Source organism: Mesoplodon bidens, assembly GCF_964165515.1.
Source record: "Mesoplodon bidens genome assembly, chromosome: 17".
Taxonomy (NCBI): domain Eukaryota; kingdom Metazoa; phylum Chordata; class Mammalia; order Artiodactyla; family Ziphiidae; genus Mesoplodon; species Mesoplodon bidens.
This window is the reverse complement of record NC_138174.1, coordinates 33,192,984-33,209,539: the sequence shown is the minus strand read 5'-3', so window position 1 is coordinate 33,209,539 and position 16,556 is coordinate 33,192,984. Positions and strand designations below refer to the sequence as shown.

Below are 16,556 nucleotides of genomic sequence, written 5' to 3'. Positions count from 1 at the left end.
AAACTTAAGGTATGTAAAGTTGAAAGTTGGCCTGATAATCTGGCCATGAACTCTATCTAGTCTATGAAACCAAAAAAATTTTTAAGAGCCTATACATGAGCCTTTTCGAACACAACCCTATCACAAACTCATCAGTTGAATACTGACATCAACCAACTTGACAGCAAATTATTACATATCACATAGAACACTTTAGTGATTACTCTCGTAAAACAATGTAATCCAACCTAATTTTTTTTTTTGCAGTACGTGGGCCTCTCACTGTTGTAGCCTCTCCCGTTGCAAAGCACAGGCTCCGGACGCACAGGCTCCGGACGCACAGGCTCAGCGGCCATGGCTCACGGGCCCAGCCGCTCCGCGGCATGTGGGATCTTCCCGGACCGGGGCACGAACCTGTGTCCCCTGCATCAGCAGGCGGACTCTCAGCCACTGCGCCACCAGGGAAGCCCAACCTCATTTTTTTCAGAATATTGATAATAATGTCAACTAGAATTACATTTGTCTTGAATTAAAAGACACAACAAAAAAGTTAATGATACGAGAAAATCTCTAGGAAAAGTACATGTGATGATCAATTATAGGCACTAATTATTTTATTGCATTTCACTTTATTGTACTTTGTCAATACTGTGTTTCTTACAAATTGAAGATCGGTGGCAACTCTGAATTGTTAGATGATGTTTAGCATTTTTGAGCAATAAAGTAATTTTTAATTAAGCTATGTACATTGTTTTTTAGACATAATGCTATTTCATACTTAACAGACTACTGTATAGTGTAAACATGACTTTTATATGCACTGAGAAATCAAAAAAAATTTGTGGGGCTTCCCTGGTGGTGCAGTGGTTGAGAGTCCGCCTGCCGATGCAGGGGACATGGGTTCATGCCCCGGTCCGGGAGGATCCCACATGCCGTGGAGCGGCTAGGCCCAGGAGCCATGGACGCTGAGCCTGCGCGTCCAGAGCCTGTGCTCTGCAACGGGAGAGGCCACAACAGTGAGAGGCCCGCGTACTGCAAAAAAAAAAAAAAAAAATTTGTGTGACTCGCTTTACTGTGATGTTTGCTTTATTGTAGAAGTCTGGAACCAAACTCGCATTATCTCCAAGGTAAGCCTGTATCTCTGACGGAAATTTTAAAAAATCAGAATAAAGAAATGATAGTGCCCTTTGTTCTTTTAGAGAAAATTATATAATACAATGTGAAAGTAAATGTGTTACTTACCTGCATTAACTCTGTAAGAAACACATTCTTAGAGGATGTATTTTTTTTCCAACAAGCCTAACACATTACACAGAATTTGATATGACATAACAAGTCCATCCAGGCCTAGGCTTATTCAGCTAAACATGACTTTTAGGGTTACCTGAACTAAAGAAAATCCTCAGACAGCTTAAATGATACAAAACATAGAAGCAAGAGAGGTTTGATAATTCAACTGAATTAGAAACAAACATTTAAAAAAACCCCAAATGTACACATCATTGAATCATGATTACTTCCTTATAATCAATTTAGGTCTGTAACAGACACAAATAATGACACTGATGATATGAACATGAATAAAATGAAAAGCCCATAGTTTTTTCATTAGCTGTTCATAAGGCATTTAACCATTAAAATTTATGGAGACTCTATCCTGAAAAGCTTTCTAGATTTTCCTTAGAAAAATGGCCAATATTTTCTCCCATCAATGCAGAGTTAATTTTAGAACATAAGATTTATGGAACAATGACCAAATTCTGAGCGAAAACCAAAGTGGAGATTCAATTTTACAAAAGTAAGAGGTTATTCTGGGCTTTATTTTCAATTAAAAAGAAACATGAAATCATGAAGTAAGCAGAAAAACAATTCATTAACTTGCCTCAACTGTTTATTTTACTATGAACCTCAGCTCACCTAGGAATACCTCAATAGTATGAGAATTAATAAGAGAAGGAGTAACAGAATGATCTTTTTTTGGCAAGATACCTGAGGAGGACAACACATCAAGCATTTCCATTAATCCTGTCACCTTTATTGTAACAGGATTACACGAAGACAGAGCCAAGAGAATACAGGCACACCTTGTTTTATTGCGCTTTGCAGATATTGCATTTTTTTTTTTAACAAATTGAAGGCTTGTGGCAACCCTGCATCAAGGAAGCCTACTGGCACCAGTTTTCCAACAGCATTTGCTCACTTCCATTCTCTGTGTCACATTTTGGTTATTCACAATATTTCAAACTTTTTCATTATTATTATATTTGTTATGGTGATATGTGATCAGTGATCTTTGATGTTACTACTATGACTTACTGAAGCTTCAGATGATGGTTAGCATCGTTTTTTAACAATAAAGCTTTTTTTTTTTTTTTTGGCGGTACGCGGGCCTCTCACTGTTGTGGCCTTTCCCGCTGCAGAGCACAGGCTCCATACACACAGGCTCAGCGGCCATGGCTCACGGGCCCAGCCACTCCACGGCATGTGGGATCTTCCTGGACCGGGGCACGAACCCACGTCCCGTGCATCGGCAGGCGGACTCTTAACCACTGTGCCACCAGGGAAGCCCCAGCATTTTTAATTAAGGTATGTGCATTGTTTTTCCAGACATAATACTATTGCACACTTAACAGACTACAATATAGGATAAACTTTTTTTTTTTTTTTTTTTTTTTTTTTTCTTTTTGCGGTATGTGGGCCTCTCACTGCTGTGGCCTCTCCCGTTGCGGAGCACAGGCTCCGGACGCGCAGGCCCAGTGGCCATGGCTCACGGGCCCAGCCGCTCCGCGGCATATGGGATCCTCCCAGACCGGGGCACGAACCCGTATCCCCTGCATCGGCAGGCGGACTCTCAACCACTGCGCCACCAGGGAGGCCCAACGTTTTTTTTTAAACATAACTTTTATATGCACTGAGAAACCAAAAAATTCGTGTGACTTGCTTTATTGCAATATTCACTTTATTGCAGTGGTCTGGAACCGAACCTGCAATATCTTCCAGGCATGCCTGCATAAGAAACATCTACAAGCATGATAATCTTCAGTCCATATATGTATCAATTTATTGTCCCGCTGCTTGTGCTCATGTTTGTTATCATTAATCTCCTCTGATGCGATGTCAGCATCATGAAAGAAAGAATTCAGGGTGAGAAGAGCTATTACCGAAAGGATAAGTTTCTCTGGTCAAACATTTAAAACAATGAAATAGCAAACCAAGCAGTATTTTCAAGGCTGCCTGTTTAAAGGATTTCTTAGCCATTCAAAACAACTAGTTAGCCTTATTTTGGCAATAAAACTTTGAAATAAAGAATGTAATGTTATTACAGATTACAAAAATGCCAGATCAGATTTGACTACTGTATTCAAAATACCTCTTCTAAGTCTTTATATTTTGTTTAGTGTTGCTTACTCTAAGTAAAGGATAAAAAGGTTCACACAAAGTTAATAATAATATTCTTTTTAATAAGCATTCCTATGACCTTTTAAGTTTGTGGTTTCTTCTGTTTCACAAACTAAACAGTAAGCCTCTTTGGGGCAAGAGCTACAAAATCCATCTATTTCCATGAATTTTCTGAATGAGGTATTTTATTAAATTTTGTGTCCCTGCCGCTTATCATAGACCAGGTACAAATAAATACTACATAAAATACTGCATATATAGAATGAATAATTTCTTACAACACATACAGTTGTAGCCTCACTTCAGTCTCAATCCCATTTTCCACCTTGCCAATGGACAAATTTTTTTTCTGAAAGCACCAAACTTTGTTACTGTCATGCCACAAACCCTTTCATGGCTTTGCACTGTCATTTGGATAAAATAAAAACTCCTGAGGACAAAATCCTCTTGATCTGGCTCCAGACTACCGCTTTTACATCTGGCCTTCTACCTCCACCTCTCCCATAACCTCCCAGACACAGGAACTGGCGTTCTGCTGCCTCCAAGCCTGGACATGCAGAGTTCCCTACATTTGGACCGCCCTTCCCCCAACACTCCTCCTTTGACCTGTCTAAATGCCACCTACTCTAAGAAGCCTCTGCCTATCTCCCATCTTGGTTAGCTGGCCTCCCCACACAGTACTTCTAGGAAAGAACAGAAATTTGCTTCTCTGAGAACAGTGGTTATCAAGTAAGACAGAAAACTCTAATGTAAGTTGGAGGGGGTAATTTCTGGGGTTAGGATGATCAAAGGAACACATGAATTTGGATAAAATTTAAGAGCCTCTAGAAACATTAGAAATACCTAATTTTTTAATTTGGGGATTTATGAAGGTCACAGGTTATATTCCTTGTGAAAATCTAGGGTGTGAAATACTATTATAATGTCTATATCTTTCTCACATTCTAGCTGACTCTGTACCATATTAATAACAATAATGTAAATACAAAACAGTCTACTAAAACAATATCCAATATTAACATATGTGTTTATAAATTTCTGTCCCCTCAGAAGTAAATCTCTCTAACACTGATGTTTGGATTTGAGTGTATTATTCATGTCATGTATCTTAATTAACTTTAATACCTTTTCCCAAGTGGAATGCTAGTATACTAAATTTTGTTGGTATAGGATGTGTTCTGTGAGAACTGAAAGCTGATAGACACACAGGTCACCATAGAATTACTATTCTTGGTCTCAACTTCATTAGGATTTAGTAGAGACTCTAGGAGTCAAAAGCAAATGTAGGGAGACAGAAGGATAAAAGGAAATCAAAGGAGCTCTGATTGGGATAGTATAAAGGGAGGTTGAGAAAAAAATATCCAGAAGTCAGATTTTAAGAGGCAGTAGAGATTCTCCTGCTAACCTTGCAGAAGCAAACATGTGAACTTCCTAGGGGGGAGGTCATGTGGCAAGCACCTGAGGGCTTCTAGGAGCTGAAGGCACTCCCCAGGAAACATCAAACAAGAAAGCAAGAATGTCAGTCCTACATCCACAAGGAAGTGAATATTGCTAACAACCAGTTAACTTGTAAGAGGACCTCAAGCCTGAAGCAAGATCACAGCCCCAGCTGAAATCTTGATTTTAGTAGGTGAAACATTGATCAGAGATCTCAACCAAGCTGTGTTTTGACTCCTGAACCACAGAAACTATGAGATAGTATATTTGCATTGTTTTAAGCCGCTGACCTTTTGGTAATTTGTGAAATAGCAACAGGAAATGAATTCATCATACTTTAAAAGCAAAAAAATACTGCTCTTACATGTGTCTACTTACAAATCTCATCTACATTCTACATCCAACATTTGTTTTTCAAACAATGCATTATCTTTTCTTTGTCATCTAACAAAAGATTCCATTTTCATGAAATCTGTAAACTTCAAATTTATTATAAAAGCGTTTTATCGCTGAGCTTAAATTTAATTCGAAATATATCTGAAAGAGAAAACTAAATCTAAAAGAATATTTCCCTAACTTTTTGGAATCATATATTCAAATCTTACAATTCTAGAGAATATTTATCATATTCCATACTTCAATTAAAAACATAAACATTTAACATGATTATATCTCTTTCAGTATTATGTTAATCACTAAAATATATCATACTAAGAAATATATCACAATGTGGGAGCATACTCACTCACTGTGCTCATTTAACCCTAACCATAACCACATATTTTCATACAATGTATAATATGTAGGAAAAAAAGAGACCAATTTCACAATCAAAAAAGTTATATAAAATTATATAGTAATTTATCCAACATAACAATATGTTTTCATAGCTAAATCTGTCATCTAGTAAACTGAGGGAAAGAGTTTGGTGATATTGCCCATCATACAGTTAGAGGGCAAAATAAGCTTTAATATTTTCAGAATGCAACAATTAAAATTTTCTTCTGTACTTCTGTCAAACAGGAAATTTGTAATTAAATAAATTTGTAAGTACCCAAGAGTAGACATTCACACTGTCAGTATATTATACCTTTTTTGTACGATTCCAAATAAAGTCTGGTGTTTCAAAAAGAAATCTACTTTAGGGACTTCCCTCGTGGTGCAGTGGTTAAGAACCTGCCTGCCAATGCAGGGGACATGGGTTTGAGCCCCGGTCCAGGAAGATCCAACATGCCACGAAGCAACTAAGCCCATGTGCTACAACTACTGAGCCTGCGCTATAGAGCCCATGAGCCACAACTACTGAGCCTGCATGCCACAACTACTGAAGCCCATGCGCCTAGAGCCCATGCTCCGCAACAAGAGAAGCCACCGCAATGAGAAGCCCACACACCGCAATGAAGAGTAGCCCCCGCTCGCCACAACTAGAGAAAGCCCACACGCAGCAACGAAGACCCAACGCAGCCAAAAATAAATAAATAAATAAAATAAAAAGAAATCTACTTTAAGCTGGCCTACCTTCCACACTCAAAGTCCCCATTTTAGATTCCAAGAAGTCAAATAATGTGCTTGGTGCTGATGGCCTTGCATTTCCCAGTTCCTCTTCATCTTCAGATCTTATTCGCCCCCTGCCTTTTCCTTTACCTTAACAAGTAAAGCAAGACATATACATTATACATGCAAAAACAAAAGAAGAATATACACTAAAATATAATCAGCAGACATCTTAAGTAGAACTTTATATATATATTTCTTTTGATATTTTTCTGTATATTCTACATCCATTATAACAAAAATGTTTTTAAACGACTATATTAAGTAGTACCTTTAATCCTGTAAATGATCTATCTGGAAATTTGAATTTGTTCATGTAAATTATCTTTTAAGGAAAATAAAGCATTTTTATAAGATTTTTCTTTAACCCCCTTTTTTTTTAAATTGAAGTATAGTTGATTTACAATGTTGTGCCAATCTCTGCTGTATAGCAACCACTTATTTTTTTAAAAGAATATAGGATTGGGACTTGAAAAATCACATAATACATTTGACCATACAATAATTTTAAAATAACATTAAATAAAAGTCATGTTCCTGTTAATTATTAAAAATTTATAGACTAATTAGTCATTTTTACAAATGGCCTAGAAATAGTTCTAGAAATAGTTAACAGAGCTAGTTACTTTATATTTTCTGTATTATTCATGGCCTTGTTAAATAAGGTATTAGACCTACTTTATATAAAGATGAAGACAATGAGACTAAGAATAACCTACATAAGACTCTGTGGTTCCCAAACTGCTGCTCCTTCCACTTACCATTATAGCCTTCACAGCAACAAAACCCAGTCTTTGTCGACAACATATATTTCTCTGAAAATCAAATAATACTGTCTGGCACATTGCTTAATGAATTATACCTCTCAGAGGTGGACCCGTAACAGGTTTCTGTTTATTGCTGTTAAGAAGTACATTCAGTGCTGCTTCTAAGTTGTTGCCATTATCCATGAGAGCTTGCCTTGATGCTTCTTTACTAAAGCCCATTTCTGTTATGTGCCTCAGAGCCTTCTCATCAACCTGTAAAGAACGAAGAGATAAGTTATGCTAATAGCCAATAAACAAGCAAGGTATAAGTTTTTAACTACATACTCTTTTTAAACTAAAAATTACATCTGATGTTTATGGAAAAATTGTGATATTAATACATCACTTGCTGTTTTTTCATACCAATAGTCAAGGAAGGATCTGTGATATGCAGGGTTGTGCCTTGAGTACTTTCTCTGTACCATTACAAATGCAAAACAAACAAAAAAGAAATTTTATATGTCAGAATAAGGCTTTTGAAGATAATACAGGCAGTGAAAACTACCTAATGAAAAATTTTCATGGCTGATACTTCTCTGTCCTAAGGAAGTACAATTTATATAGCACCTCTTCAAAAATGCAAAGTATAAAAAGAAGCTAACAAAATGGTACCATCTCAGTAGCTTGGGTTTTTTTCTACTCTCTATTGTTTCAGTACTCTGCTCTATATTTATTAGCAATACTATCTATGAAGCTTTGACAGCCTGTACCCCAAATAAAAAAATCTACTTTACAAATGTCAGAACCCTATATCTTGAAAAATCTAGACCTGAGTAGAATTAAAGGACTGTTTAAGTAACATAAACACATCCCATGAAGAAATTACTGAAACATAACCAGCTGAGGAATACATAACTAACTTTTATACATTTAAGAGTTAAGATGGATAGGCTTTAAGATAGCATTGCACATGGCATGCATGGTGCAGACAGCTACTCTGATACCCATGTAGACGTTGTTAAAAGCATAGCACGTTTTTTAAAATTCCGTTTTTAAAACCCTGACTTTTTTTCAAACCCTGATTTTGTGACTTCCAAAGACAAAATCCTTTCTAAATATAGTAGCAACGATCAACAGATCAGAGTTGACACATAAGAGAAAATTTACATCCCTGCTGTAGATATACTAAAGTAAATGTAAAAAGGATTGGACATTACATCTATAATTCATCCTTCTTTTTCAAAAACTTATCTAAATGTAAAAAAAAAATCCTTCCAAAGCCTTTCCCTCTCCCAATTATCTCCCAAGTAAATACCTAATTAAGAATATTGTCCCATACATAGGATTTAACCAAACACACTCAAGAAGCAATTAATATCCAACCTTGGTATAACTTATTGTACCTTTCTTGTTAACCTGATTTGCAGTTAACCAGTTAACTCTCATTCAGTGTTGTTGGCAGGGCCATGCTCTCTCTGACAGATTTAGGGAAGAACCTTCCCTGCCTCTTCTAGTTTCTGTTGTTTGCTGGCAATCCGGGGCATTCCTTAGCTTATAGATGTATCACTCCAGTCACACAGCCATCTTCTCACTGTGTGTCTTCAGGTCAACTTCCCTATGTAAGTGTCTATATCTCTGTGTCTAAATTTCCCCTCTTTATAAGGAGATTAAATTAGGGTCATATTGGCTTAGGGCCCAACCTAATGACCTCTTTTTAACTTGGTATCTCTGCAAAGATCCTGTTTCCAAAGAGAGTCAGTCACATTTTAAGGTACTGGTGGTCAAGACTTCAAGCTATCTTGTTTGGGGCGGGGGACACGGGGGTGATGGATGGGACACAATTCAACCTATGATACCACCTATTATCAAAAATTGTTTTAAGAACCTGTCAACTGACATCCCAATCAAGTCCTCTTTCAATTGTTGAAAATAAAGAACTGAATACCATGCAACATGCAAAAGAACAGGGTTCCTGGTCATTAAAATTTCAAACTGTCCTTTTGATAGTCTCCTTCATTCTTTTTGTTTTTGTTTTTGCGGTACGCGGGCCTCTCACGGTTGTGGCCTCTCCCGTTGTGGAGCACAGGCTCCAGACGCACAGGCTCAGCGGCCATGGCTCACGGGCCTAGCCACTCCGTGGCATGTGGGATCTTCCCGGACCGGGGCACGAACCTGTGTCCCCTGCATCAGCAGGCAGGCTCTCAACCACTGCGCCACCAGGGAAGCCCATCTCCTTCATTCTTAAATAACAGTTTTTCTGAATACAGAATTACAGGTGAACAGTTTTTTTTCTTTCCGTACTTTCAATATATCATCCCACTGCTTCCTTGCCTCCATACTTTCTGATGAAAAATTGGCCATTTATTTATTGAGGATCCCTTGTATTTGATGAGTTGCTTCTCTCTCACTGCTTTCAAGATTTCCTCTGTCTGTAGCTTTCAACAACTTGATTATGTGTCTTGGTGTGTCTCTGAGTTTATCCTATTGGAGTTCACTAAGCTTCTTAGATTTGTAGATTTCATCAAATTTGGGAATTTGGGGGCATTCGTTCTTCAAATATTTTTTATGTCCCTTTTTCTCTTCTATTGGGAAGAGAACATACACAACATAATGTGTATGATGGTATATTTGATGGTACCTCATAGGTCCCTTAGGCTCTATTTTTCTTCATTTTTTTCTTTCTGCATCTTAGACTGGGTAATTTCAATTGCCCTATATTAAAGTTCACTGATTCTTTCTTCTGCCTGTTCTAGTCTGATGTTGAACCTGACTAATGAAATTTTTTATTTCCACTACTGTACTTTTCAGTTCCAGAATTTCTATTTTATTTTTATAATTTATCTTTATTGATATTCCCTACTTTTTCATATATTGTTCTCCTGATTTCTTTTAGCTCTTTGTCAGTGGTTCCTTCACACCTCTGAGCATTTCTAAGACAGTTAATTTAAGTTCTTGTTTAGTAAGCCCAATGCCTGACCTTCTTCAGGGATAGTTTCTTTCAATTTCTTTTTTTTTTCCTATGAGTGGATCATACTTTCCTGTTTTATGGTATGCTTTGTAATTTTCTGTTGAGAACTGAAAATTCTGAATACTGTATTGATGGTAATTTTGGAAATCAGATTCTCCCTCCTCCTCAGGGACTGCTGTTGTTAGTTAATGAAGGCTGAAGCTGTAAGTTTGTTTAGCAACTTTTCCAGATTTTCTTTTGTAAGGATTTTATTCCTTGTGATATGTGATCACTGGAGTCTTTGTTCCATTATCTCCCTGGTCAGCCAGTGACCATCCTCTTTCTTCATTAATCACCACTCTGTATGCTGTAAGAGTTTGACTTGACTCCAGAGTTGTAAAATAGTTGCTTCAGACAATGTTTGTCAGCTTAAGAGTTGTTTTGGTGGACAGCCCAATTCCTGGAGCTTTCCATTCTGCGATCTTTGTGATATCACTCCCTTCATGTTTTTACTCCTCACAACAATCCGAAACTGCTGGTCTTTGGTGTTCTACGGCAAGACATCCCCAGACAAGAGTTCTCAATTCACTCAAGTTTAAGAGCTTCTTGAGTTAGAGACTGTGTAGTTTTCAACTTGCTGTATTCACTCAAACCTGAAAACTGACTTTTTTCTTTAAAAGAAAGAGATGGTCATGTATTCAAGGAAAAGATAGTCTGGCTCTGTTATAAACCTATTCTCCTTGGCTAGTGATTGACTTAGGAGTGGGCATATGACCTAGTTCTAGTCAATGAACCATAGACGGAATTTACTGGAGATTTCCAAAATTATTTTTTTATCTGATAAAACAGACCCACACCCAGATAAATGTCCCCTTTCCTTCTTGCCTTTGAACTTTTTGCATGAAGATTTAACACACAGAGAATCCTGTAACCCAGAGAAGAAAACCAAGAAACTAGAGAGATGCTCACCAGAGCTCCAACACTGTTATACCGCTGAATTTACCAATCTTTGTAACCATCTATCTCCAAATTTCTTGTTACATGAGGTGATGAAACCCCATTATTTAAGCTAGTCTTAGCACTCTATAGACAAAATCACCCAAAGTCATTTAACCTTTAAAGGCAGAGGAAAATGAATTCCTGTCAGTTCCCTTATATCTGAGGACACTGTAGCATACCAGAAATATCTCTGACTCCTCCCATTATCTCAAAAATCCAGGAATATTTTGCAATTGAGTCTATAATATACATTTACTATTTCAATATATTTTTCCCAAAGAACACAACAAAACAAAATCACTTTAGACAAAATTTGAGAAAAGATGTGAGGAAGGTAGGGAACGGCCCATAACTGTATGTTTCTGATGCATCTTTTAGAATATAATTTCCATTGAGCGTTTTGTTTAATTTGATGACTTTTTATCAATCCATTCTAAAAGACATCATTCAGACATTAGAAAGTTAAGCATAAATTTTACTTAAGTAAATTATTTTTCAACCAATCCAAAATTTCCATGAAATAACTGGAAATTATTAACTGGAATCCTTAATGAAAGCCTTCTTAGAGTTGTGACACCTATTTATAATATACTCAAAAAGCCAGTGTTGGTTCTGAGAAAGAATTAAAAAAACCAAGACTATTAAAGAAAAAAAGACATAAACTTTGTGGTTGGTTCTTCAGCCTTACCAGTTCTCTATAGACACCTTCATGTTTTCCCTCTGATTTGTTTGACTTTTCTTTCTGTAAAATCTCCCTATTTCGGTTGCCAGCAGCACTCATGTTGAGATTACTTCTAGCACCACCACCACCTCCTCCAAATGTCTTGGTCTTCAGATAACAGAAAGATAAAAGAAATGTAAATAAATAACATTTTAAAAGCTCTAAAGGCTAAGCTATGGCTAAAAACTGAAGTAGTTAAGTTTCTTAATTTTGTTTTACAGGAAAAAAATGAAATGTTAACTAATTCTTTCTAAATATCTACTAGTCATAATCTCACAAGTCCAGGTGAGGCAATTAAAAAAATTACATGATTATAATCTTTAAATCACCAAGGCAAATCATCAGAATAAACCTAAGTAGACAACAATATAAAAGAAAAGAAAATAGTACAAGTATTATGGAGATCAGGTGTCAAAAATTATTCTAGGGTAAAATACTTGACTGATATCATGAGACCTGAGTTACAAATCCAGCTACATGGCAAGGCTTTCTTTAGCAAGGCACCAAACCTATCTAGGAATCTGTTACATTATGTTCATGATCCAGTAGTAGGATTCTAGAATCTAAGAAAGTAGACAAATAATACAAATTTTAACATGGGATTAAAAGTCTCATTACTAATTTATTATTTACATTAATTACCACATACGCTATATCTTACCAACTATGTATAAAAGCTTTAAAGTCCATATTTCTTATTTTGTCTGACTTATTTGAATAATTATATGTGTAATCAAATTTGAATTTGATCTCATTTTTGTTTTGTCAAAACTACAGTGGAAAGACTAGAACAGAAAAAACACCAGTTTGGAAAGATACAAATTCATGATTGAAAAGTATTCTGCAGTTGTTATTTGTACAATATTAAATTAAATATCTGGTTATATAATATCTTTATAGTTTTCTAATAGAGCTAATAAAAGCAGAAGCCAAGACGATTTTTATTAGATATAATTATCAATATTTTTTAATGTATCTTAAAATGATTACAATAAGAAAACATCCTAGATATACATTTATATAAGACTGGGAAATTATTTTGAATCAGATGAAAATGTAAAGAAATAGAACCTGAAAAATAGAAAAATGATGTGAGATAAGCATCAATGAACAACATATTAAATACCTCTATTAGGTGGTTGATACACCAGAATATTTAAGTTTAATTCAAATCAAAATTAAAACTACATGTTCAAAGACCAAAGACCCATTACTAGATTCATTCAATTTTTGGTTTCTGCAATCCCAGCAAAAAAAGAAAAAAAAATAGCTTTGGAATGTCTTGATAGTCATTGCTTACATAACCACAAGGAAAAATGTGATTTTATATTAATGTGACACAAAGTTTATTAGATTGAGAGACAATGTAGTATAGGTAAGAATACAGGCTTAAGAGCTACACAAGGCTGGGACTAAATCTGTACTGAGCCACTTCCTAGTTCCTGCCCTCAGGCAAGTCACTTAACTTCTACCCTCCATGAACCTCGGGTTTCTCATCTTTAAAACAGGGACGAGAGAATTCCCTGGTGGTACAGTGGTTAGGACTCCATGCTTCCACTACAGGGGGAAGGGGTTCGATCCCTGGTCAGGGAAATAAGATCCCACAAGCCACATGGGCGGCCCAAAAACACCTACCTCACTGGGATGTTGTGAGGATTAAAGGACATCATCAACATGAAGTGATGAATTCAATAACTGGCATATGGTAAACACTCATAACAGATGGCAATATTACTGTTTTGCTTAATATATTAGAACATAGTTACCTGAAATGTCTGGATCCTGACCCGTTCCAAATTAAATATATTTCTGGAATTTTTTTTTTTTTTCGCGGTACGTGGGCCTCTCACTGTTGTGGCCTCTCCCATTGCAGAGCACAGGCTCCGGATGCGCAGGCTCAGCAGCCGTGGCTCACGGGCCCAGCCGCTCTGCAGCATGTGGGATCTTCCCGGACCAGGGCACGAACCTGCGTCCCCTGCATCGGCAGGCGGACTCTCAACCAGTGCGCCACCAGGGAAGCCCCTATTTCTGGAATTTAAATTACGTAACTCCAAAAGTGCTTTTTATTTTGGTGCCAGTGAAATAGTCCCATCTTCTGGAGGCATTTCCTTATTATTTTCTTTCCCCTTTATGGATTAAGGAATAGGATAAATAGCATTTTCAGAATTGCTTTTTACTTCTTTAAAACAGTTGTTACCCATTAAACATACAAATATCTAGAAACATCACAACTTAAACATTACCCATAAAGTAACTGATGTTGTCCTGTATGAGCCACACCATCCCCTCCATATTATGTGAATTAGGCATCTGTGACATCATCACGACCATAAACCCCGAGTGGGCCTTAATGCTGTCTTGCAATCTTACTACATTTTCTTAGCCCATTCACCCTCCCAATCTTCTTTAGCAAGGCACCAAACATCTAGGAATCTGTTACTTTATGTTCATGATCCAGTAATAGGAGTCTAGAATCTAAGAAAGTAGACAAATAATACAAATAATAAAAACCACTATTTTACATGTTCTCCTCACTCCTCAAATCTCAAACATCTTCTCCCTCATTGTGCCTGTTTGACCATGCTTACTTCCTCACTGAAAAAATGGAAATAATCACTAAAGAACTTACATAGATTTTTACCACATCAACCCACCCACTGATATCTGCACACTTATACTTTATCTTACCAGCATCTATATGAATGATAAAGGAATGTGGAGAGAATGAATGACTCCTCTAACTCTACATTAATTCTCAGGCCACATCTTACATGACTTTTCAACAGTCTTTGATAAATTCAATACATCACCCTCCATGAAATAATTTCTGTATTCTCTTGTTTTGATCCTATCTTACTGGTCACACCTTGGCTGGTTCAACTTCTTTCATTCAACTGGTAAGGTTGAAATGCTACAGGGTTCATTCTTTCTCCTTTTCTCTTCCCTTCAGCTCTCATTCCCTTGGTGATCTCATTTGGCCTCATGATTTTAAATATAATCCATATGCCTACCACTTTCAAATGCATACATCCAATCCAAAGCTCACCTTTCAGCTACACTCTTCTCTGTATCACTGCCTATTAAACATTACCACATGGATGCCTAAGAAGTACCTCAGTATTAATATACTAATTAAATTAATAACACCCTGGTCCACCCCGGTCTTCTCCAGTATGAAGTAAGCAACTCTAACCTGCCAATTTTTCAGGCCAAAACCCTTGAAGTCATTCATGACACCTCTTTTTCTCTCAAGCTCCATCTTTAATCTCTCAGAAACTCTGATGGCTGTATTTTCAAAATGCCAGAATCTGAACACTTTGCACCACCTACACAGCTGCCACTGCTACCAAAAACTTTTCTCCCCCTGGATTACTTCAGTAATTTCCTAACTTGTCTGTCCCATCTTCCAGAAAATAGACATCAAACAGGATTTTGGAAAGAAAGTTTGTCTGAGAAAAATGTAAATCGAAAGAACAACTTTCCTATAATCATTAAGAAATTGATATACTCCCAATATCCTTTTCTGAAACTCCATAATTTTAACAGCTTTTTGGGAAAGAAGAAATGCATTTTATGTAAACTGTGCAAAATGAATTAATTTCAGAAATATTAAAAATGATTTTTAAATGTGTCTTAGAATAGAGAAAACATTGAGGAGTAGCAATAGTCACATTTACTGAAGGCTTTTAGCAAAGGACTATTGTAACTGAGGCAGTGAGACTATAATTAGGGGCTCTCAGCTTCTCAGCATTATTCCAACTCTATTTCTTAGTTAGGATATGGCTGTGATCTTATGCTTACTATGCCTGACTTCTACCCTAGTTTACCATTAACTTAGCTTAGCTTGTTGGATGAAGAAAGCTGTTGATGTATATCGAGACTGAAGATTAGTTATTCTATAGGCCTCACCCTTGTTCCTTATTCTCCAGGAACAGCTAATCAAAGATTTGTGACTTAATGTTCCAACCACAAGCGAGACTTGCTAGCCACTTGGAATCGTGTGATCAAGAAAAACATCTCTGAAAATAGAAGACAGCCCCTTCCCCATGAGCACGTAGCCCTTTCCTTTTTCCCCTATATAATCTCTAAGCAAAACTGGTGAGTTGGGAGTTGGTTTTCTGGAACATGCATCTACCTTCTCCCCAGGATTCCCGGCTTCCTCAATAAAGCTATCTTTCCTTTAACCCAACACTCTCAGCATTGGATTCTTGAGTGACAAGCTGCCGAACTGGAGTTCAGTAACAATATCATGATCTGTGCCATGTAGTATTCTAAATGTTTTAAAGATTAGCAATTTTAATTCTCACAGTTTCATAGATAAAGAAAATGTGGTACAAAACTTAAGTAACCTATCCAAGGTTGTCAGCAGGATATGTTTCCTGTCTGCCTGATTCCAGAATTTGTGCTGTTCCCCTATATAAACAGGACAGAAAGACACTGCATGAAGAACTACCAAAATTCAAGAAGTCTCCTACTTAAAATTTGAATTTAAATAGGAAAACAGCTGTTAGCTAAGATTTATTACTGGTTCTGAATAAAGAAACCTATTTCAATACCACTGGTTAAGAAAAGTCTATCTAAGCAACCAATTCATGAACTAAAATTTCTTGTCAAAATCTAAAAATTAGTAAATAACTAGAGAAAACACCTATTTCAAATAAGCAAGCAATTACAAATAATAAAAAGAAAACCTTTTGGCTAGCAGCAGTAAATGATAAAGGAGGGTATGTATAAATGCACATATAATCCAAAGATAAAAATTATTTTTTACTAT

The 16,556-nt window shown here is 36.6% G+C and overlaps 1 protein-coding gene across 3 annotated transcripts in view; it reads right to left on the bottom strand.

Moving 5' to 3' along the window:
- The window catches only part of TDRD3 (tudor domain containing 3), a 202,927-nt gene that overhangs the window by 56,922 nt on the left and 129,449 nt on the right, over nucleotides 1-16,556 (bottom strand). For all 3 annotated transcript variants that reach the window (XM_081214807.1, XM_081214805.1, XM_081214806.1), the window contains 3 exons: nucleotides 11,750-11,890; nucleotides 7,232-7,388; nucleotides 6,334-6,459 (listed from right to left, as the gene is read on the bottom strand). In XM_081214807.1, coding sequence (XP_081070933.1) covers nucleotides 6,334-6,459; nucleotides 7,232-7,388; nucleotides 11,750-11,890 — 424 coding nt within the window. The remainder of the gene's footprint in view (nucleotides 1-6,333; nucleotides 6,460-7,231; nucleotides 7,389-11,749; nucleotides 11,891-16,556) is intronic.